The 23,815-nt window shown below is 33.2% G+C and overlaps 2 protein-coding genes across 5 annotated transcripts in view; one reads left to right on the forward strand and one right to left on the reverse strand.

Annotated features, from left to right (window-relative positions):
- The window catches only part of LOC128987620 (uncharacterized), a 54,133-nt gene that overhangs the window by 23,942 nt on the left and 6,376 nt on the right, over window positions 1–23,815 (reverse strand). For 2 of the 3 annotated variants that reach the window (XM_054408568.1, XM_054408567.1), the window contains exons 3-7: window positions 22,586–22,767; window positions 21,926–22,172; window positions 21,190–21,218; window positions 1,842–1,941; window positions 994–1,232 (exon numbers count right to left, since the gene is read on the reverse strand). In XM_054408568.1, coding sequence (XP_054264543.1) covers window positions 994–1,232; window positions 1,842–1,941; window positions 21,190–21,218; window positions 21,926–22,172; window positions 22,586–22,767 — 797 coding nt within the window. Of the gene's footprint in view, window positions 1–993; window positions 1,233–1,841; window positions 1,942–21,188; window positions 21,219–21,925; window positions 22,173–22,585; window positions 22,768–23,815 lie in introns of all 3 variants that reach the window. The other variant, XM_054408566.1, reaches the window with a different exon arrangement.
- On the forward strand, window positions 2,552–20,527 carry LOC128987621 (uncharacterized). Of its 2 annotated transcripts, XM_054408570.1 has the most exons (8): window positions 2,552–2,616; window positions 6,064–6,342; window positions 11,278–11,481; window positions 12,653–13,096; window positions 13,591–13,817; window positions 14,149–14,329; window positions 14,850–14,953; window positions 15,470–20,527. In XM_054408570.1, the coding sequence occupies exons 3-8, from the start codon at window positions 11,292–11,294 to the stop codon at window positions 15,488–15,490; spliced, it is 1,167 nt and encodes a 388-aa protein (XP_054264545.1). In that variant the 5' UTR covers window positions 2,552–2,616; window positions 6,064–6,342; window positions 11,278–11,291; the 3' UTR covers window positions 15,491–20,527. The 2 variants fall into 2 exon arrangements, with proteins under 2 accessions (XP_054264545.1, XP_054264544.1); XM_054408569.1 differs by lacking the exon at window positions 2,552–2,616 and having other exon boundaries at window positions 2,627–6,342.

Consider the following 23,815-nt stretch of genomic DNA (forward strand, 5'->3'; position numbering starts at 1 on the left):
TGCTTTTATTTTATGATTTATTTTATTTTAGGATAAGTTGAACTCTATCCTAACTGATATCACCATGTTTCCTAATCGTAGGCATTTTTAATAAGTTAGGCGTGATTAATAAAAAAATGTTATGCTGATGTTATTTAATGAAAGATTGTAAATATTCTTGCCTATTATCATTATTTTAGTATTTAAACAGTTATCTAACAATGTTACAAAATCAGGTAAAAATTTCGAACGTGCATTTCCCGTTGTGTATGAGAAGAGAAATCTCGTCTCGATCTCGTCTCGAAATTTTATGAGAAATAAAAAATCTCGTCTTGTCTCGTCTCGAACTAAAAATCCAATCTCGTCCATCCCTACAACTAATAACAGTCAATTTAATATATATTTAGATATAAGGCCTGATTAATGACGTAACCTAGTTCACAAAGGCTTAGATTTTACGGATTCTTAATGAGATAGCAGGCTTACATAAAAGGGTAAGAGTTTATATTGGCAAAAGAAACACGTACAGTACACAAACATAACAACACTGTTAGCCTATTTCGTCCTTCTTTTATCTACTAAATGAGGAAGTACCATATTATTAAGAAACAGCAGTTGTTTTTGTTTTGTGACCTTTTATTATGTATCAACTTCAACTAGCCTCTGTACTCTTCAGGTATTTTCTCAGGAAAGCTAGCTGAACTTTAACCCTGTTCCGAAAGTACTTTTGACGTTGTATAGAAGGATGAAAACTACCTATCCCACAGACAATTTTTTAGTTGCTACTATAGTCTACTATTAAAAATTTACCTTAGTAGATAGTACTACCTCTGTACCCTTAATCTTCTTTGTCTGAATTCTCTCAGTATTCTAGCTGCAAACAGGTTTTAGGTACCTAAAAACTGATCTGTAAATGTAGTTGTATAGAAGTTTCTCTGTGTGCTCTGAGCCAACATTGGATAATATTGAGAATATAAAACTTCAAACATATAATAAATGATTTAAATAACTTACTTCGCAATGGGCAGTTGGATCTGAGGTATGGTGAAGAGCTCAGGTCGTGGGGAAGGCAGATTCTCAGTCCACCGAGCGAAGGAGTTCTGTACAGCTCGTTTACGGCTCGGCAGTCGGTAAGGCTTCATGTATATTTGGCCGTACACTTTGGTATGCCTCGGCCGTTTCTTGATTGTCAGAAGCACTTCTGTAGGAGACTCCTCAAACAATGCCATTACCTGCTTCACTTGCCATCCAACCTGCAATTGAAATCTTTATAAGCCGACTGAAGTTATCTTCAATCTACTTCCTGAAGAGATCCTACACTGAGTTAAATTATGAGTGTCAGATTTTGGCAATTCACTGGAAACCTATAACTTACTAGACTAATTTTACCAGGTAAGCTAGCTGACGTTTGATATCCAAGACTCCTCTAGTGAACGTCGCCAACTAATGACAAAAGGCATCTGGCCTTTGCATTATAAAAGGCATACTGGAGTGTTTCATGTTATAAACACTTAAGAGTAATAGGGTCTTTTGAGTTATGAAATTTGATTGGCAAGTTTTGAAAATTAAACTCACCAATCGAATCTTAAAACCTTTTAGATTTTTAGTGGTATTGAAATTTTGCTCATGACACATTAGCCTACTAGTATTGACATCTGGAATACTGTGTTGACTCTGCACTATTGTAAATACAGTACAACCCCAATAACCTAAAAAAATTTGCTGATTTTTCATGGTTTCAGTTTAACAGGGTGTGGTTAAAAGAAGGTAACGTAGGTTTTACTGTATATAAAGGCTTGCACATTTTATAAGTTAGGCATCAGATTCATACTGGCTGTTGAGTATCATAGTTAATTACCTACCACAGTCTGATAGTTGATCTGTACAATCTCATCACCAGGTTCCAGCTTGCCACTTTGATGAGCAGCACTGTTCAGTTTCAGGGCTCCTATCTGGTGTACACCCCCAAGTAGCAAAAGTTTATTGAGTAATAATTATATAATTATTATTTAACAAAGTAGTAAGTTTATAAAAAGTTACAATTATTAAAAAACTATTAATTAATAACTAAATAATTGTTGTGACATTTGACTATTATTAATTTTTAATTAATCTGTTTTTATTGTTTAGACAATATTGCTAAAACATTTTTTTGCTGTTAAAAAAATGTTAGCAGAATAATAAAATAAAGTATTTTTAAATAATTTATTTTTGGTTATATAATAGTTATTAAACAAATTATTAACTATTTTAAGATAATTAAATTGTAATCCTTCTAACAGAAAATAATTATTTTATTATTATTGTTTAAATAATTTAAACATATTATTTTGTTACTTATTTAAGATTAATTTGGTGACAGTTATTTAAGTCCTTAATTAATTAATTATTAATAATTTAATATCGTATACAACAGAATTTCGCGCATGCGCAAAGGATTGTGGGACTAGCGTCTAGCGTCACTTTCCCCTTGTTTGTTTTGATTAGCGCCGCGCCATTTTGATTTTGAGGATTGAGAAATAAACAAATAGTTCAATTGGTGGATTCTCAATCTGATTGTTTGTGAGTTTGCAGTGTTTGCACTTTGCTGTGTTGGAGTTTTTAATAATTCTATTTGTTTTTCATCAAGATTACTTGGTAAGTTTTTAGTTAAACTAAGTTAAGTGTGTATATTACCTTGACTCAAAATGAAAATTAAGTTACTTGCATAGGCCTAGTGCTACTGCTACAAGTTGGACAAGACATTTTATAATAGCACGTAACTTCCTATTCCAAGTTCTTAAAAACGATACCCATAAGTTATTTTAAGTGTATTTAAGTTACTTTTAAGCTGGTCCTAACCATAGGTTAAAATAAATCCTTTTTAGGTACTGAAATGATATGAAGTCAGAAGTTAAAATTAGGCTACCGTAAGCTTAAAGTTGGGTCAATTCCATTCTCCGAACTAACCAATAACTTATGTAGGGCTCCTAAGTTAAGTTATTGTAAGCCTTGGCCTAGGCTTAGCTTGGAAATTAAATATCATTAATATTTTGGGGCCTAGGCCTACATGTTATTTTATCCTAATGGGTTCCTTTAAAAACTATTCTAATACTCACCCTAAGTTAACTGCTTAATACTGGCAATCTAAGACTGTGCAATAAATGATCTAAATTGAAATTAGGCCTAGCCTAAGGACCTTTTGCTGGCTGCTTGAAAAAACCCCCTGTAAGTTAGGCCTATCACAACGTAGGGCCTAGGCCTAACTTATTTTAGGCAGAGGATATGCGTCTGGTAACCGAACTTGGATTAGGTGTCTGGCAGTTGCTGTCATAGCCTAACCTAGCTAAACAAACTTGCTGATAATGAAAAAATCGATTAACGGTTAAGTTCTGTTCATAAAATAAAATGATAAATTAAGTTAGGCCTATTTTAAGTTTACCTAAATTTCTAAGCAAAATCTTTGATAAAAATAATGTCACCAATGGGATTTGATCTAGATAACTTAAGTTACCTCTTGTAGGCTACATCAGCCGTACACTATCCATTACACCACGAACACTGATGGCTAACTTAAACATCGTATTGTTGTGGTAATGGTGTCACGGGCCCCCACATTCTGGTGACGTCACTGCCGGGAACCTATCTTAATGCACGTTTGGTTACGTTCGGATCCTCTGCGTAGGCATATATTTTAAGCCTAGGCTCATAACAAAAAGTCTGCGTTAAGCTATTTTAGAAGACAGATTTGCGGTAACTTAGGCCTGGGATGCTAAATTAAGTAACAGGAAGAATTGGTAGGCCTAGGCCTAACTTACCGGTACTGTAGCCTATGGTCTTGTTAAAAAAAAAATCGCTTAACTTAGGGCCTAAGTTAAGTTAACATGTAGGCCTACCTTGGTAGTTAAGATTTTATATTTTGCCTAATTACCTGACCTTACTTAGGCTTAGAAGTCAATTGCAGTTCAATAAGTTAAGTTAGGGTAGGTAACTTTTTATTTATTTATTTATTTTCCAATAATCACATAACATCATATTCAGACAGGTGATTTGTCATTGTTACAATAATTTATAGTCTCTATACTAAAACTATTACTAAAATAAATTTCATATGCCTTAACATCTACACAGCTTCCATCTTATTCCTCCAATGAGAAGAAGGCCTTCTCCAAAAGAAAGTTTTAAATCTAGTGTTATGAGGATGTTCATGTTGATCTTCCATGAATGTGTCAAAATCACTTTTAACCATTAAAGCCAGTTTAAAGATATAAGAACTATACAAAGTAAGAATTTTAAACTGAATGAAAAACTCTTTAGGTACTGTGAGTTATTCGAGACACTTTGGCTAAGACTCTAACTGCTCTTTTCTGGAGGATCAAAATTTGTTCGGCATGACTAGAAGAACCCCATACTGTTAAACCGTAATTCATGATGGAAGAAAAATAAGCGTGATATACTGCTAATTGTGTGTCTAAATTTGTAGTAGGCCTATGTCGAATTACCCGAAGAACAAGTATAGCTGATCTGAGTCTCTTTGATAGATTCTTAATGTTTGTTTGCATATTAAGTTGCCAATCTATATCAATTCCCAGGTAATTGACCGAGTTTTGAGAATATATTGATGTTTGGTTCAAATTTACAGCAATGTCTATTTTTGAATGCCTGAGGAAAGACTTAGGGCTGCCTCAAGTTAAGTTAGGCTAGGCCTACCGGTAACTTAACTTACCTTATATATATTTATATGTGTGTCCGTTACCACGATAACTTGATCAAAAATCATCTGATTTTGATGGAATTTGGTACAAATGTGTAAACCTACGTTTATTCGAACGAGTTCGCGAACCAGCATGATCGGACTATTGGAACAGGGGTCTATGGGGGGTTTTATGGGGTAAAAATTGGTTTTTCCCATTTCTGACCCTAAAAGCTTAAAATTTAGCAATTTCTTTCCAAACCATTTTGTAGAGCTTAAAAAAACAAACAATTTAGTAGGCCTATATTGAAGCGTTATTATGCGCCTAGAATGGTTACAGAGAAAATTTCAAAAAACTATAAATTTAAAATTCCCATGTTATTCTTACGGAGAATAAATAAACTGATGTATGTAGTTTGCTTGTTTATGAACATATTTTGATCAAATTTGGAAAACGCATTCATTTCATACTAAACTATTAACATTTTACAAAAAAAAAAACCTTTTTACTCTCCCTGTTGCAGCAAACCTAAGTACTCATTAAACTAATGCTATTTAGATAGGGAATAAATCGGATATTTTAAAGGAGACATTTTAGTGTAAATAAATCCAATCAGGCAAATGGGAATTCGCTTAGGCTAGTCTGCAGGTTTGCTGCGTGGGGGGGGGGGTATTGTAAGTTAGCTGCTGTAGTTTATAAAAACAGCTAATAGGCCTACACAGGCTTTTTTATCGTCATAATTTGATTTGCTTTGTGGGCCTAAACACAAATAGATAAGTTTAAGTTAAAATTGGTTACTAAATCAATAAAATTTCATTTTATTGATTTAGTCACAAGATCAGCTCAGGGGCTAAAAAATATGGATTTTAAAATTGGTTAGATTGGACTAAACGTTTTCTTAGCGAATTTCCCATAACTTAACTAATAGTTACAAGCTGTAGAGCTAAAAAAATATATAATTTTTTATATTCACGCGTTGTTGTATATCTAACGTTTAGACGGAGATAACTTAATTTAAAAAATTTTAGGCCTACTGTAAATTAAAATTTCCAATTTTATTCTTAAATATAGAGAATAAGTTAAGTAAACTCTTGTTGTTTGCTTGTTTATGGATATATTTGATCAAATTTGGAAATTTTGGTTATTCATACTAAGCTATCAACATTTCAATTAACAGCCCTCAATACCTTCCCTGTGGCAGCAAACCTAAGTAATACTCATTAAAATACTTGTTATTTAAATAGGAAATGAATCTGACAATTTTAAGGGGTCGTTTTAGTAGAAAACGAGCCAGATAAATGGAAATTCTTAGTCTGCATGTTTGCTGGGGCGGGGTATTAAGAATGGTTATATATTTAAGTTCGGTTATTAGGTAAGCTTACCTATATCAGTGTTATATGTTTTCAAACAGAATCTGCACGGGAAAGAAGCTACAATCAATCGTCAGGAAACAAATTTTACCACTTCGTCTACAACCGACCCAGTTCCAAACAGCTCATATACATCTCACAAAATGTCTCAGAATCTCGGCCATGTCGCGCATCTTCAGATCTTTCAGCAATATGATGAACAATTGTCCCATTATCTTGAGCATGAGCATCAACGAATCGTTGGCTCAGCGTTTGACATTTGCCAAAGACTGCTATCAGGGCATACTTATGATTTTCTCCGAGCAGAGCTCGGTCCTCAGGTACTTTGGTTTATGTTAGGCATGCTAGAGGCAGGTTTTCTAGTTTAGTGGTTTTCTGCTTGGAGATTGATTTAGTGTATGATTCTTTTTGCATGTCGCATGAACCTTTTCCTTTGTGCATTTAACTTCTATGGTGCACTAAGAGGATCCAAGAGTGTTTTTGAATTTGCCTACCTTTTGACCTTATTTCACTATCTTTACTTAATGATCGAATAAAATTAAGAATTTTGGAAAATCGGAATGGGATACGCTTTGCGGAAAGGCCTGAAATTCCAAAGAGAACCAAAATATGATATATTGTTGGATCAAATTTTCATTTGATGACTTATAAGCCTATCTAAGTTAACCAAAATGAGTAAAACTTAGGCCTATGTTTGAATTTATTTTTTGGATATGAGCCTATTAATATTGAATGTACAAATACAGGGTGTTTTTTAATAATGCCTGGATTTTAAATGATAATTGTATTCAATATAACTAAACATTTTATGCATCAAATCGAAGCTAAAATAACTTAAGTTTTGTTTCCCCTGTTGCAAGGGAGGAAATTTTGACCTTAGCATGCGCAAAACAGGTGCGCGGTGGTAGGCCACTATTGTGACTCATACGCTTGACGCCATCGCTAGTATGACGTTTACGGTGCAACAGAAGGCACAGATTGTAATCTGTGGTTCGCATAGTTTATATCCATTGCTAAATTAAACTAAATTAAAATCTACATGATAATAAAGAAAATTGAAGCTGGTTTAATGAGTTTCGTGGCACCGTAGTGTTTTGAAAAGACATTCACCTGGCCCCCTAAAAACAAGCGATGATATAATCGAAGAAATCCGACAATTCTGCATCAGAAGCCCGGCAAAATCTTCAGTTGAACAAACCTAAATTGGTCACTTAATGACGTTATCTGTAAAAGATAGAGTCTTTGTGCCTATAAGGATTCAGTTAAGACATCAGACAAATTCACCAATCACCCTAAGCGTACATACTTTGCCAGTTTTACGCTCATATAATATTGATGAAAATCTGAATTTTATTAAATCATTCTGAATCGTATCAAAGAGTAAGAAAAAAACGTTCTTTTCCCTTCGATTTGACGTTTAAATCGTTTAATTATCTTAAATATTCCTCGAGCAACAACCGTTTAAAATCCCAGCATTCTTTTAAAAACACGCTGTATTATTGGAATGAGTAGGCTAACTTAAAACTTAATAAGTACGGATATTATGATTAAAATTTGATGGATCGACGATAAATTTCTGTTGCATGTAATTAATCTAGATTTTTGTTTGACGTGTGCTTATTTTGTACACATTGTGCATAATAATGATGTTAATTTCATAGGTAGGCCTTCAACGGGGCTAAAGAATACAGGGGCTGACTCACATCGTCGGGCAAACTCCCTGCAGCCACAGACAATATAATACTTTAATGGACAATGGTTTCCATTGTCTGTGCTGCAGCTCTGCATGGCAGGTCTGCCGTGTGGCTGTGACGTCACAGTGCGGAGTCTATGGGTCAGACCATCGCGCGGCCCGTATAGGCCTACATACCGCTTATTAACCCGTTTCCCTACATTTACACAATTCAATTGTTCGTATCAAACTTGTATCATTAAGTCAATCTGCATTTAACAACCGAGTCTGATGGTCAACAAATATTTCAGTTATGTTTAATAATTAATATCTTTTTTATAGCGTAAAAAGGATAAGGTTTACAAACGTGCAAACTTCAAAAAGTCACTAATCGAGGAATTTTTGGGATAGGAACAAACTTTGAGCTATAAAAATGTTTTCGTCACACTGCAGCAAAAACAGCAGTTTTTAATGCATGTTTTGCGGGTCTAAAACCTAAAATATTGCGAGATGAGTGGGAAAAATTGCCCGCCAACTGTTTTAAGTGTGAACATCAACACATTCATTTATTAAGTTTTTTGAGTCCTTGGAGGCTAGCGACCATCTTGGATTTGCCTGCCATAAGAGCAATGTTAATTTTTTCATTTCATCTCAAAATATTTTTTTAATACCGTACTGTACCAAAGTGAGTGTAATTTAAATATCTAGTGCACTGTGATGAGGGTTTTCTCAATCATACTAAACTTTTACAACAAGCAATTAAGTTTAACAACCGATGTTTTTAGCCTTGGGTGACCATAAAAATAAACTTATATCCGTTTCGGGCTTAAGTCTCATTGTGCCACCTACGTAAAGAGCGACTTCCTAATCAGGAAATTTGATCAAAAGTACTCAGGTTAATTTTAGATTGCTGGAATTGATAAACTAATATATACTTTTAAGTTGGCTTTTAAATCTATTTAAATTAATAATGTTAACTTTTAATTTTTTATAAATGCCTTTAGGTCAGTAACATGCTATCACAACTGAAGTAGCCTAAGCCTTAAAAATTTATTACTTTTTAGAAATCTTGAAGATGCCCAAGCGGAGAAATTATGATGTGACATTTTCAAATTTAAGTTGGCATGGTAAAAGAAAACGGTTGAAGCAGATGGAAGATAGCAGCTCTGAGAGTTTAAATGATCTAAGTGAAAATAATTCCCCAACCAATTTTATCACTCTACATCAGTCAAATTCAGACAACGATTCCACTGACACTGTAGTTGATAGCAGGGCCCCCTATGAAGATTGTTTACATGAACCTTTATCTGATGATATTCATTTTGAAAATGAAAACTCCCAGGATGAAATGGAAATTGTTGTCTCGGATGCAACTATACAGTCAAACATTTCTATCGAAAGTGACTATCAATGCAGTTCTGAAACAAGTCTGTCAGATTTTGAATCTGATAATGAAACGTTAACCTCTACTGGAACTGTAAAAAACTTCTTGCGTAACTGGGCAGCGGATAATAATATCACTCTATCAGCTGTCTCAAGTTTATGTTCGGGATTAAGAGAAGTTCATCCATCTTGTTTTAGAACTCTCCCTAAAGATGGTAGAACAATTATGAACACACCAAAAGATGTTAAGAGTGTGCAAGTACCTCCTGGGAATTATATTCATATAGGATTTAAAAAACAATTGGATTTTATAATTGGAGAACTATTTAATTTAGCTATTGACATTAAAGTATTACATATCTTGGTTAACATCGATGGTCTGAGTCTGTATCGAAGTTCTCCAAGTGAAATGATTCCGATCTTATTTTCATTGCCAACAATCAAGCAGTTGGAGAATCTTGTATTCCCAGTTGGTATTTACTATGGTATAAAGAAACCATATGACCTTTCATCTTTCTTGTGTTTGTTTATTGAAGAGATGAATGACATATTAACTAATGGGATGTCAATGAATGATAGACATATACAAGTTAACTTTCTTGGGTTTTGCTGTGATGCACCTGCAAAGAGTTATTTAATGGGTGTAGTGGGTCACAATGGGTTCAATAGTTGCACAAGATGCAAGGTAAAAGGAGTGTCAGTTGGTCCAAAGAGAAGAAAGAGAAGAATCTTCTTACAAATAAATAGTCAGCCGAGGACCAATGAAGAATTCTTAGAAAACAGTGATCCAACCTATACAAGACGTACAACACCCTTAACACAAATTCAAAATCTCAACTTTGTCAATGATTTTATTCTTGACTATATGCATTTGATCTGTCTTGGAGTAATGCGTAAAATGCTATTCACTTGGTGTTCAGGGCAGCCTATTACAGCAAGAATTTCAGTCAGCCAACAAACAATTTTGTCCGAAAATCTTCTCTCTTTAAGGAATGCAGTACCTGAAGAATTTGCACGACGACCTCGTGAACTATCAAATCTGAAATATTGGAAGGCAACTGAATTCAGAACATTTTTACTTTATTTAGGACCTGTTGTTTTAAAGGATATTTTAAATCCAGACAAGTACAGACACTTTTTGACACTTCATATTGCTGTTACAATATTACTTAATAGCAATACATGTAAACATAATGATATGCTCCGTTATGCTCAAGATTTGTTAAAACACTTTGTAACAAATACAGTTAACTTGTATGATCAAAACTTGATAACACATAATTTTCATGGGCTAATACATGTAGTTGATGATGTCATCCACTTCTCTCAAAAAATCCCTAATGTCACTTTGCACACCATTTCAGCTTTTCCATTTGAAAATCATATGCAGAAAATAAAGCGAATGGTTAGATCCAAATCTAAACCCTTAGAACAAGTGGGTAGAAGAGTTGGTGAGCTTTTTTCAAAACAAGTTTCAATAACACATATTTTAGAAGAACCTCAGTTCAAAATCCACCACAGTGAAGGTCCATTATTAGCACTCTGCAAAGGTCCCCAGTTTAAAAAGATAAAATTTAATGACTTCACTTTGAGTATAAGTCCACCAAATAACTGCTGTGGCTTGAAGAATGGCAGTGTGGTAGTCATAGAGAACATTGCCTATTCTACTGAACTAGATGCCAAAGTCGTCATAGGGCGCAAGTATCTACAAAGGAACAATTTTTTTGATGAGCCACTGCTTAATAGTAAAAGCTTGGGAATTTTTAAAGTTGAGAGGTTGTCATCAAGATCTTTTTGGCCATGTAGTGAAATAGCAACAAAATATATCTCCATACCGAGAAAAAACTACCATGTAGTATTCCCTCTTCTGCATGTTTAACGTAAACTGTCAGCAAGATATAGCCCTAGCCAAAACTCCTTCCAACAACCATTCCTACTCCAACAACCATTCCTACAGGTAAAATATATTACTTTTCCTACTATTCCTACTATTCCTTACTAATGCCACTCATTCTTGATTAATGTTTCCCATACATTGCTTTTATAACCTTGCACATGTGGTAGTTAAATGCTATTAAGCTCTTTTATTCTTTGGTGTTGGCGATAATATAGTAATATATAGATAATATAGTAATTTGTATGATGGGTATTTCTAATTTATAAAGGCAACAGCTAATTTTCTATTATTTACTCTTTTCAGCATACTTACCAAGAATGTGGACAATCGTCAAAGTCAAGTCTACAGATCAATATGACGTAATCCCAAACGAGTGGATTGTCTCTTCCACCCTGTGCTTTTATCCAGACAAAGGTAAAAGTACAGCCACTAGATTGGCCAAGGATAGAATCATGCCTGAAAGCGATTGGGATGACTTGGAAATCGCTATCGTGAGACGTGATCTAGGTAAGTAATTTTTTTGCACATAACTTTGACCCTATATAATAGTAATAGTTAGCTGTTACTTTTTTGTTAGCATTTTTTCAAGCTTCAAACAAGTGAGATGTGGGGTAGGGACCTGACGTGATACTGGTATCTTGATACTTGACCGACAATGTCGGATATATTGCATTATATTATTATTAAAAACTAAAACTGTGACCTCATTCACATCAAATCTCTAATCCCATTTTCTTTTCTTATTTTGTATATTTCTTTTCTCTCTTCTTCAATCTTATTTTTATTCATCCCAGGTCCTACTCCTAAGTCTTATCTTCTCTAGGCCTTTCTCTCTTCCTTACTTAAATGGTAGGTTTATATAATTATATAGTTAATTTGTTGGCACTATCTTCACCCATTATCTCTTCATGCCCGTGGACACTTGCCATGGAAGAGAAAATGAACTTATTCTCACTCGATTATTTTGTCATTACATGATTCTTCTCGTCCCACAGAATAGTTTCCATTTTTCACTGGTCCACATATCCTTCTATAAGTCGTCCTTTCAAAAATACATGGAGGTCTCAACACATTTGTTTTCAGCCATTTAAGTCCATGTACCTTACACCTGTATGTTACAGTTTATTTTTATTTCTCTAGTTATAATTTTGGATTTCAGCACCTGCCAGTTTGAAAAGAAAGTCCTTTGTACCAGCCATTATCCTAAGTATATAATTTGAAATAAGTGTATTTGTTGTGAGTAGCCTAGTTACTAAGTGTTTAAACTTAGTTACTTTCTCAAATATTACTCTCCAAATTTAATACCATCCTCAGCTATCCAAACATCTCTTAGAAAAAGTTATAAATACTTTAAATTATTTCAAAAACTTTAAATCCAAAAATACAAACACAAAGGTTAAACAAACTTTTTTGTCTAACCTACCACTGCCTCACCATATTATTATTTCTTGAATTGCTGCTACATTTATCTACTTCTGCCGCCATTTTTCCTAAAGAATTTCCTGAGATTCTTAAATTTGATTCCACCTTTTTGTTTTATGACTTTCCGTTGAAGAGTAATGGTTAACTCATTTAACATTAGTGTTATGGAAACCAAACCTAAAATGGACATGTGAAATCTCCACTTAAAAGTGACTGTGAAACAGGCTAATATAATTTGTTTAAATTTATTTTTCAGAAGACTTTGAAAGGGCTCTAGAAAATGTAGTCCGGTTGGAAAAAAATCGGAAGACTGTAACGAGCAGTGAAAATGAAAGGAGAGGAAGAGGAATGAGAAAAAAAAAACTTAAAAAATTTGATTACCTGGCTAGGTCAAGCAGTGATGATAGTGATATTGAAAGTGATCATGGTAAAGAGCAAGAACAGATCCCCATGGCCGTTTTACCCCTTCCACCACCATCATTCAGCACAAGAGTTGAAACTTCACCTCATATTGAATGCCAACAAAATTTAAAAAAAACTGTTGAGAATCAACCAAAAAAGAACCAAAATAGGCCACCAAACAGACTTACTGACGACTCGCCAACACCATGCACAATTTCTAAAAAACATACCTGTATCAGGACGAAAGGTCCGAAAAATGATTTTAACACATTGGCCGCAATGATGTGTTCACTCTCTAGTAAGTATTTTAGCACAATATTATAGAAATTCTACCTTCCAGAATCTTATTAAATAGCTTGCTAAATTGTATGTGCATTTTGTGTTTTTACTTTTTGATCGTTTGAGGTCTCCAATTCAGCAAATCTGTATTCAATTCCATTTTGCCACTATTTTTAAAATTTTAGGCTATAGGCCTACGGTACTCTGAAATTTCTACAGTTTTTATCAAAATTATCTAGAAATCTCTAGTATTTTATATAGGTATTTCTAAGTCTCCTAAAAAGGAGACAGACTATGTTTACATATAAGTTATTTTATTTGCCTCCGAATATACTTTTTTGAAATGTTTCTTAAGGTTGTGTTGTTCTAAAGTGAATTTTGGTATCTCGAGTGATTGTATAGAGTTAAGTTATAGGTATTCTACTGAAAGGGGTCCCCATACTTTTTTAATATTTACATTTGCACTATGAAGATTTTCTAATTTTTAAGTATTTGCCTTTGTTCACTTTGTAGGTGAATTAACATCAATCAAATGTAAAATAATGGAACTGAAAGAAATTATTAAAGAAGAGAAAAGCAGCCAGGAATCTAAAGGAAGCCAGCAGGGCACATATGAAGATTCTGACTTTGATGACGACGAAGTAAAAGAAATATTAAAGCCATTTCCCCTTACGTCGATTGAAAGTTACAACGAATATGAAAAGATGCTAGATTCTCAGCCTCAACTCAGAAAACAGTTAGTAAGTACTGATATGTTTTACTAATAACAAATGAAAATGGAAATTAAAAAATGAAAAGTACAAACAAATTAATGTTGATTATAAAACATGTTGCCACAAGCCAAAATCAATTCCTTAAAGAATAAAAAAATATTGTATCCGTGTACAGTATGCATTAATAAGATTTCCACTATCAAAAAGTTTGTGCTTAGTAAAACAGTTATGAAACAGTTAACAGTATGTATTCTAGCCATTTAGTAGCCATGCATAGCCTATATCTATTTGTTGGATGGCCATGTAAAGAGCTAGTCCAAGAAATTACACAGCATGTTAATTGAATCATTTGTTTTAGGTGACAGCTTTTGTATCAGTAGCCCGAAAAACAAGCTACTCTAGGACCACCACCAGCCTACTGAAGACGGTACTGCATGAAAATGTAATTTCTCATTTCACATGGAGAGGAATGAACAGGGCGTCACATGACGTCAGTAGAAAATCGTTTTCGAGCAGCACTCTATGCCAATTAATACAACGTTAGTATTCATAATATATATAGACAATTAAAAATCAGTTAATTTTGCTCAAAAAATACACACAACATATAAATATACAGTATAATTATTAAATTGGACTGTTTTTGATGCATTGATTTTTTCAATGCATGAAGCATCAATATACAAAAACAGATAAAACATTAAACATCAAGCACAAAATTAGCATATTTTAACTGTTGGTTAAAATCTTAAAGAAGTTTTGGGACATGTGGCATTTATTTGAAAGCCATTTTTGTTCGTTTTGACGATTATGTGTAGTTTTCATATCTATAGTGTTTGCATCCACATGGAAAAGAATCTTTTTTGTAATTAAACCAAAATACTTCCACATTTAATTAGGGTTTTAATTATTGTTAATACCATTCCTGTCATGAGTACAGACACGTTGCCAGTGCTCCATTTGTTTTGTAACATGCTATAGGTGTTTTTAAGCCCACTGTGGCTAACTTCAACCTGAGCTGTCAGTGACATATTTCTAAATTAAGTTGGTTTATAACAGGTGCTGTCAAGAAGATATGGAGGAGTACGATGTCAGACCTCTCAAAAAAAGTAGATAACTGCATGAACGCGTGGTTTATTCAGAATCAGCACCGGTTGAAAAAGGTATAATTTTCTATTGCCTAAGTTTAAAATTTAACTTTGAAGTGGTAGACTCGTATTGTTGATGTTGATGCCATTTACTTTGTAGAGAGTAAAATATCACCTCTAAGTTTAAACTCATACTTTTATCCTAAAATTCAAGTTTGTTATTTTGATATTTTGTCGTTTTAGCTAATTCCCTACAGGAAAGAAACTGTTACCTCAGGTGACACACTAGGTACGGGACCACTACCACTTTTCATTTTGTATCCCTTGAAGCCAGAAGCACTGTTTGTTTAAATATAGCCTATATGTGTGCGTGCGTGTCCGAGTCCTATTAAATTTGGTATTATTGTGTGCAGGTTTGTTATGACAGTGGTACTGTATTTGTTACTTTTTATTATAATATAATTATAATTTTTTACTTAATTTTCCACTGATTATTTCAATAGAAGTCAATACATGAAACTGCTACAACTTACAGATGAACTTTATTTAAAAATACCATAGAGGTTATAGTTGTATTTTTCTTGATTTCAGGCTCAACTAAATGGACAATAAGAAGAAGCTGTGTGTCGTCACGAGTAAAACGGAGCAAGTTAAACTTGATTCTATAGACTGGAATAAAACAATTTTATTAGTTATTATGATAATTTTAAGTCTTGTCTTTCTAATATGCCAGGGATGTTGGTTATGAGTTATCTTTTTGTTTAAATTTGTTCCTTGTAATTTTTTATTAGAGCCGCTGATGGTATTGTTATAAGTACAAGGGTCATCCACGAAATAACCACCGTCTATGCTAGAGAGAGCAAAGTACGATCGCATGTTCTGGTTTCATAACCTAAAAACACAAATTCTGCCAAGTGTCAATTGTGTGGTGTAATCATATTTCTGTATTTGAAGAATCACTGTGCAGCTAAAATTCGTTGTGAATTGTGTGTGGTGTATGGCCCAAACATTATGAGTAAAAATGTAGTTCGTCAATGGGTTGGTTTAAAAAATGGGAACATCTCTCCCCTCCGGTAATAATCAAGTCTAAGAAAGGTTCTCCATGTGAAATGATTCCGATCCTATTTTCGTTGTCAACATTCAAGCAGTTGGAGAATCTTGTATTCCCAGTTGGTATTTACAATTGTACAAAGAAGCCATATGACTTTTCATCTTTCTTATGTTTTTTTATTGAAGAGATTAATGACATTTTAACAAATGGGGATTCAATGAATGATAGACATATACAAGTTAGTCCATGTTAAAATACCAAATAAACATAGCGTTTCACAAGGTCCAAATTTCACAAGGTCCAACGGTACAGTCTCGGCGAGAAGTCGCTGCAGAGGTTGCCATGGTTCGGTATGTAGGCACTACACTACCTAGTGTTGTTGCCACACGTCACAAAACAATTGTGAGTCCGTAGATACGTTGTAAAGAGTGTAAAGTAGTGGTGTTTACCCCCTCCGCAGCAAACCTGCAGACTAATCGATTTTCCATTTCCCTTATTTGATTTACACTAGAATATCTCCTTAAAATGATCACATTTATTCCCTATTTAAATAGCATTAGTTTAACAAGTACCGTACTTAGGTTTGCTACAACAGGGAGTAATCAGTAATCAGTAGTTGAGCGCCGGCGGACGGTGCCTGCTATCTGACCGTGGCAACCACTGTAGAGACTTCTGGCCCAGACTGTACCGTTGGACCTTGTGAAACGCTCTGTTTATTTTATATTTTAACGTTAGACTTGTGAAATTTGGACATTGTGAAACTGTGATTATTTGAATGTTATAGTTTTTGACTTAATGAAATTTGGACCTTGTGAAACGCTCTGTTTATTTGATTTTTTAACATTGGACTTTGTGAAATTTGGACATTGTGAAACGGTGATTATTTGAATGTTATAGTTTTGGACTTTGTGAAAATTGGACTTTATGAAACGCTCCCGGTTTGAAAACCAACCTATGCAAAACACAACACCCTTTAACACAAATTCAAAATCTCAATTTTGTCAATGATTTGTTTCGTGACTATATGCATTTGATCTGTCTAGGAGTAATGCCACAGCCACCTCTAATACAAGGCCGCGGCGAGTGAAAGCGGCAACGTCGCATCAGTGTCTTGGTGCGCGGTCGTCTTACCATTACAGTGAATGGAGGAGTCGCGTACCGACGTACATAATCGCATTTCTACTACCTTTAATCATTATTAATGACATTAAACTTCTTACTACAGCATGCCAGATAGATGTGATGTGCCTGGATGCAAGAATAATTACGATAGGTCAATTAAAAATGAATAATACATACAGTGTTCTAAGATTCTACGTGAACCGCCGCGTTAGTAACAAAATTGCTTCCTGCTATGCTTCGATCAAATTAGACATCTTAAAATAATTCTCGTTATTGTGTGAAACATTTTCACGAATATGAACTTAAATTTGTAAAAAAAATTAAGAATAAGACTTTGGTTCGTGTAAATATACACGTGAGAAGCGAGTTTTAGGTATGAGAAAGCCGTACTATTTCCTTGTTTATTTGTCTATCTATTGATAAAAGCTGTTGTTAAGTGATTAAATAACTTAAATAACTAGCACTTCGAAGAAATAAACCGGTGTTTCTATTTAGTAGGCCTACTAGTAAAAAATATGTACTACTTTATCTAACAATTAAAGCATTGTATTCTCCGACTCCAGTCTGAATGTTGATGTTATGAAACAATTCTATTAATATTGTGGAAAGCCATATGGAGGCCTAGCTTCTGAAATCGTTTACAAAATGAAAAACGTTTTGCTTAGTAATTATTCAAAGAAAATAAATTATTTATAGTATTAATTATTTATTTATTATTTATAGTAACTGTGTTCCTTCAAAATGAAAACTTAAAATTTTGTTTTCGCTAACTAATGTTTTTCTCAGGTAGACTAAAACGTAATATTCCTATTGAAAATTGAAAATTAATTTGTTTCGAACAGATTGTTATATGTTAGTCTCTACAAATCCCAAAGTCTCTACAAATATTGAAGTGGCAATAAGTTAGTCAGTCCTACTGTATTACCATTACCATTCTTGTTATAGTAGCTTTATTTTGTAAAATTTAAGCACAGTCTGTCTAGTAGTTTTTACTATGTTGAATAACACACATATATACAGACACCATGAGATTTTTATATAATAGTGTAGATTATCAAATTAACAAAGGAAATATGTAAAGTCCATCTATTTCCACATTCATCGTACTTACAATACGATAAATGCAACCAAAAACATTATGTTTGTATATTTTTAGTTTTAGACATATTGGGGTATGTTGCAATTTTTCACTAAATAAACAACCTAGATTCCAATTTTGTCTATTTTACCATACCTTAAAATCTACTAAAATATGTTATTACGAATTTAAATACTTTCATTCATTGATACAGAGCAGCAATACTCTCATTGATGTTCATAGCCTAGCGCGTGTGAAGATGGACGCAGAGGGGGGGTAATTGCGGCGTTGCCAGTTCGAACGTCGCGGCCTTGTATTAGAGGTGGCTGTGGTAATGCCTAAAATACTACTCACTTGGTGATTTGGGCAGCCTATTACAGCAAGAATTTCAATCAGCCAACAAACAATTTTAGTTGTTTAGTTTTGGGTAGAAGAGTTGGTTGTTTTTTCTTTTTTCAAAACAAGTTCCAATATGAAATATTTTAGATGAACCTCAGTTCAAAATGGTAGAATTTTTTATGGCGGCACTTGTGTTTTTAGGTTATAACAGAAAGCACAATTACTATGCTCTCTCTAGCACAGCAAGAAGCGCGCACGTTGATGTGAGAATGGCAGCGCTACCCCCACTACTTATACTTGTCACGCCACCCCCTTACGGCAGTTACATTGTGGATGACCCTAGTATTTACAGAAAGTTGGATTTTTAATCTGTTTTATGGGTTTGTTCTGATATAAATGTCATTTCACTTTAGCTAAACCATAGTTTATTTGCAATATGGGGTTTGTCTTATTGATTATAACTCCTGAATATTTTATTGAATACATAAATTTGAATCCAATAAAATAAACAAATAAAAAATGTATTTAATTTTTTATTAAATTTTAAGCTAACTTATTAGTCTTGCTATTCAAAAGTTTGTAACTGGTGGGACAACCCTCAAGGGTGAGACACGACACAGTATGTACAACTATGACATTTTCACTCATTTTAATGTGTTAATTAAGACTAAAAAAATTATAGAGCTAATAGGAGAGTTCAGCAGGTTAAACAGGGGAGTGTATTTTATTCATCTATGTTAATTTTATTAATTGTGTTTTAAAGTAAATGTTTATTGTTTTTTTAATGTAACTTTGTGTATTGTGTTAGTAAAATTTGGCTGAATTTAAATTGGAAGTTGCTATTGTTTTATGAATTTACCCAGTAAATTCTGATTGGTTAAGTTTTTAAATTGAAAAATATCAAGAAATGGCTGATATAAAATTGAATTTTCTTTGTCAAAGAATATTTGGATGGTTAGCTAATTAGTTGAACTTGATTTTGGAACTCATTTAGTACCTTTTCTACTGGTTGTAGTTGTTAAGTTTTAATTTGTGTTTGTGTAAATTGATGAAATGTTCCTACTGTAATTTGTTAGTGTAACTTGGCTAAATCATTGGAGGATACACATTGTTTAGTTAATTTAGCTAGAATTTCCAATTCCTTAAGTTTTTAAATTGAAAAATATTAAGAAAAGGCTCATAGGAAAGTAAGTTTTCTCTGTAAAAGAATATTTTTGATGGTTAGCAAATTATTTTAACTTGTTTTTGATATAGAGGAACTAATCTTTTATTTCAACTATGAATTCATTTTATTCATGTACCGGTATGTTGTTTAAAATTTTAGAGCCCAGCTATTAGAGTTGCACATGTTCAATTAGTTTAGTTGTAGTTATAATTTGTTAATACTCAGTTTAAATTATCACATTGGCTAAAATTTATTGCCGTTAAATTTCAATTTGTGGATAACAACACAAGTTTTATTTTTAACTTTGTCAACTTTTCAACTGGAGTGTTGGTTAGTAATGCACTGTTACTGCAATTGCTTTACAAAAATTTAAATCTTTAACCAATCATGTTAATAGTTTAGTTTTTTATGAACCTATATTCAGTTTTTTTCTGCAGTGAAAAGTTGTTGCTTTGAAAGAGTGTTTACCTTAATGTAAAAAAAAAATGTTTTTGAAAAGGTGGCTTGTGTGTACACTATCTTACAATCATAACAATATTCAAAGTGACAAATGAGAAACGTTATAGTAAACATATAGCTTGGATATAGTTTTCCTTGTTTAGTTGTTGAATGTAGACTTAGACTTTTATTTATTAAATTTAAAAAAGTGATTTCTTTATTAACAGTGCATTGCTATTTATTTAACACTCCAGATGACAAGTTGACAAAGCTAAAATCAAAACTGAAGTGTATCCAGAAATTTAAATTAAATGGGAATTAAATTATAAGTTAATGTTTTGATTAGGCCTATATTAATTGTTATTAGCTATGTGAAACATTTTATTTGTTCATGAATGACACTGTTCAATGTACAATAACTGACTTTTAAGTGAATAAAGAATGATTGTCTCTTGACTATTGTCTACACTAGAACCAGATATGCTTCCAAAAATAAGTATTAAAAAACTTGTGTTGACAGTTATAAAATCAATTAAAAAGAGTTGAAAGATTATGGTTTTAAAATAATACATAACAATTTTGTACGTAGGGCTTTGATTATATTCACCATTATTGGGTTTATTTGGGGAAAAAATATAACTGTTAAAAAGCTAGTTATTAAATTCCGTTTTTTTCCTACTTCTGGATGATTATTTTATCATTACAATGCTTATTTATTAACAAGTAATTTAAGAAAAAGGGTCGAAGATACTAATGATTAATATTGGATGTTAAAAAAGATTACTACAAAACTATTATTTAATGCTTTTTTTATGATTAATTTTGGTAGGTCTATTGATGAATTATTGGTTAATAGACAAAAAAATAATAATTAAATAAATGTTATTTAATGCTTATTTTATGCTTAAATTTGGTAGGAATATTGATTAAAATATTAGTTTTTAATTAAAAACTAATTATTATAAAACAATTATTTAATGATTTATTAATAATTAATTTTGAGAAAAAATGTAACTGAAGATAATTATATAATGATTAAATAATAATTATTTACCAATTTTAAATTGAAAAAATAATAATTTTTATTTTACGATTTAATTAAAATTTTGCTACTTGGGCCATAGAATGAAGGAACTATGTAGAAACCCTGAAAACAGAAAACTGATAATTATTTAAATAATTAAATAATAGTAAAATAGGATTTATTCTCAAAATCAAAGGGGTTGTTTGGTGATGTAATTGGTTGAAGTGGCTAAAGTCTGGCTCGAGAAACAAACTTTGACAAAGAGAATAGTTGAAAGAATACAAAAACAACGACAAGACACCATAAAATTGGCCTTAAAATCAAAACAGACATCTACAGCAAACAGAAGAGAAGATTATCATAGAGAGGATAAAAGTGATTAATTAGCAAACCCAGGAAACTGGAGTTGCTAATTTAAAAAAATCTGAATTCATAAATATACCTATTTGCAAATGAATAGTGTCAAATTCAAGTGCCATAATGGTATAAATTACATGGTCAAGCAAGTGTAGACTGGTGACCACAGAGATATGATAGTGGTTGTGGGCTGGTCTCCAACTGAGCCTAGCATATCAGCCCGACACACTATCATTGAGCTATTGTATTTGTTTAGATTTCATGGTAAGAAAAGTTTAAATTGTGCATGACTGAATCCTACTTTTCTTTAATCACTAGTATTGATCCAAGCAAATATATGGTCTTTGTCAGTAAACAGAGCAAAACTTCTTTTAATTAACGCTACCCTCATATTTCATTCGTCTTTGCCTCACGGTGTGCATCAGCGTCGTATGATAGAAATACACAGATTTAAGTTTTCACACAAACCGTACCAAATCGTCAGAAGAACGTTTCTTGAGCGTAACCAACTCCAAGGAGGCAGGTTGCAGCAACAGGGGGTCTTGGATGTCCCGTATGATGGAGTCAGCAAGGACGGCCATCTTGGACGAGTTAACCCGCAGCTCCTCTACTGGACGCTCGGCAAACCTATCCCTCTGAGCAGACGTGGCCATCTCCAGAGCCAATGACAAGAGTTCTGACTTGCGGCTGCAGTAGTCCAGTTGGCCTGAGAACGGGGGTCTGCAAAGCAAATGTTCATCAATCATTGAGATGGGGACACCATCTAAGTGTGTATTTTAACCCAAATATGAGGATGAGTGTAAAATGGTGTGAGATGATCTGTGTAGTAGTGATGTGTCAAAACCAAATCTCAAAACCTCAAAACTTTGGAAAAGTTTCGGTTTCAAGATTCGATAGGCGAGTTTCGAGATTCAAAACGTTCGAAATAGGAAGTTTTGGCACTTATTTTTGTTTAGTACCTAGCCTACAAAATAGTACCTTGCCTACCTTCTTGTATAGTGCTACATTACAAGAAACTTTTTTTCTCTGAAATTTATTTCCAAGTGCTGATTGGGCTGTATCTGTCACATGCTACAATTGAATAATTATTCAACGTTTGTTATAACTTAATCATGATATTGATGGTTGATTACCTGTCAAGCCATCCCGCCAGAGGTTGTACAGCAGCCGCAATGTTGGCCACATCTGCCAACGTCTGAGTGGACACCAATGTGGCGTCCATGTGGTTGTGGCTCAACTCATTGTGAAGACTGTGTGCCAGACACGACAGTCGCAGTGCCAACATCTGCAGAGTCTCCCTGTCCAGCTCATAGTGCTGTAACATTTTAGTTTTTTAGAGGTTGGCACACTTTATGTTGAATTTGCTTAAACAAGGGCCTCAGGCTTGTGCATGGAACGTTATCAGGCAAAGCAATAACAATAATATCCTTATCTGTGCTAAGAATATTGTGTGGTGATACCAACACTAACCATAGACACCACTGCTTGGTTTCACAGTTGGCCTACGTGTGTTGTTCAACCAAGTGAGTTACTAATTCGGTTTTGAAAAGAAATGAAAATAAGGACTGCAAGTGCTTAAATATTTTGGTTCATGATACTGGATAGTATTATAATTTTATTTCTAAAATATTATCCTTCAGGAACATAGCGGGTAACGAAAATGTTCGAAATAGTACGGTTAGAACCTTATTGAGAATTATAACCAGCAAGGCCTTGTCTTATACTGTTTTTTATTTTGAGTTTTTAGTTTTTACCACAATTTCTAGATCAAAATTAGCTTGTTTAAAAACTGTCCATTTTCAGCAGTTGTCAGTTCCCATATTGTGTTCTAAGCCTTTCACAAGGATAATATTTTCTTCTCAGACCAAAGTTCAGTTTTTAGGAGATGCAATACATCCTTTGACATAAGTTTTTGATACTGTTTAAATGTACCAAAGAGTACCTACAATTTACTTTTTATTGAAAAAAAAAAAAACAACTTAGTTAATTTTTGTTATTATTACAAAATTTAGCCAACTATAACCACCATAGTTGAAAAATAATTAAGTTAGGCCTATGTTACTTTTGACTGAAAAAAATGCAATCAAGAGCATAATTTGAATAAAAATAGTAATAGGAACAAATAAAAAGTGATAGATCTAAACAAACTTATCATATAACCCATAAATGTAATCAATACCATACCAAAACAACTGATTTCTTGGTATCAGACATGACTTATTGTGAAAACTGCTGGTATACTAAACATCAGGAAACAAAAGCAAGATAAGGACTCTTGTTATCTTTTGCGTTAACTTAATGATAAGCTTTCCTGTGTTCCTTGTACAATAATTGAACACGTAAAATATTTAGTGTTATTAGTA

The sequence above is a fragment of the Macrosteles quadrilineatus genome, unplaced genomic scaffold (assembly GCF_028750875.1).
Source record: "Macrosteles quadrilineatus isolate MER2022 unplaced genomic scaffold, UCM_ALF_1.0 Scaffold_2__2_contigs__length_208266976, whole genome shotgun sequence".
Lineage (NCBI taxonomy): Eukaryota > Metazoa > Arthropoda > Insecta > Hemiptera > Cicadellidae > Macrosteles > Macrosteles quadrilineatus.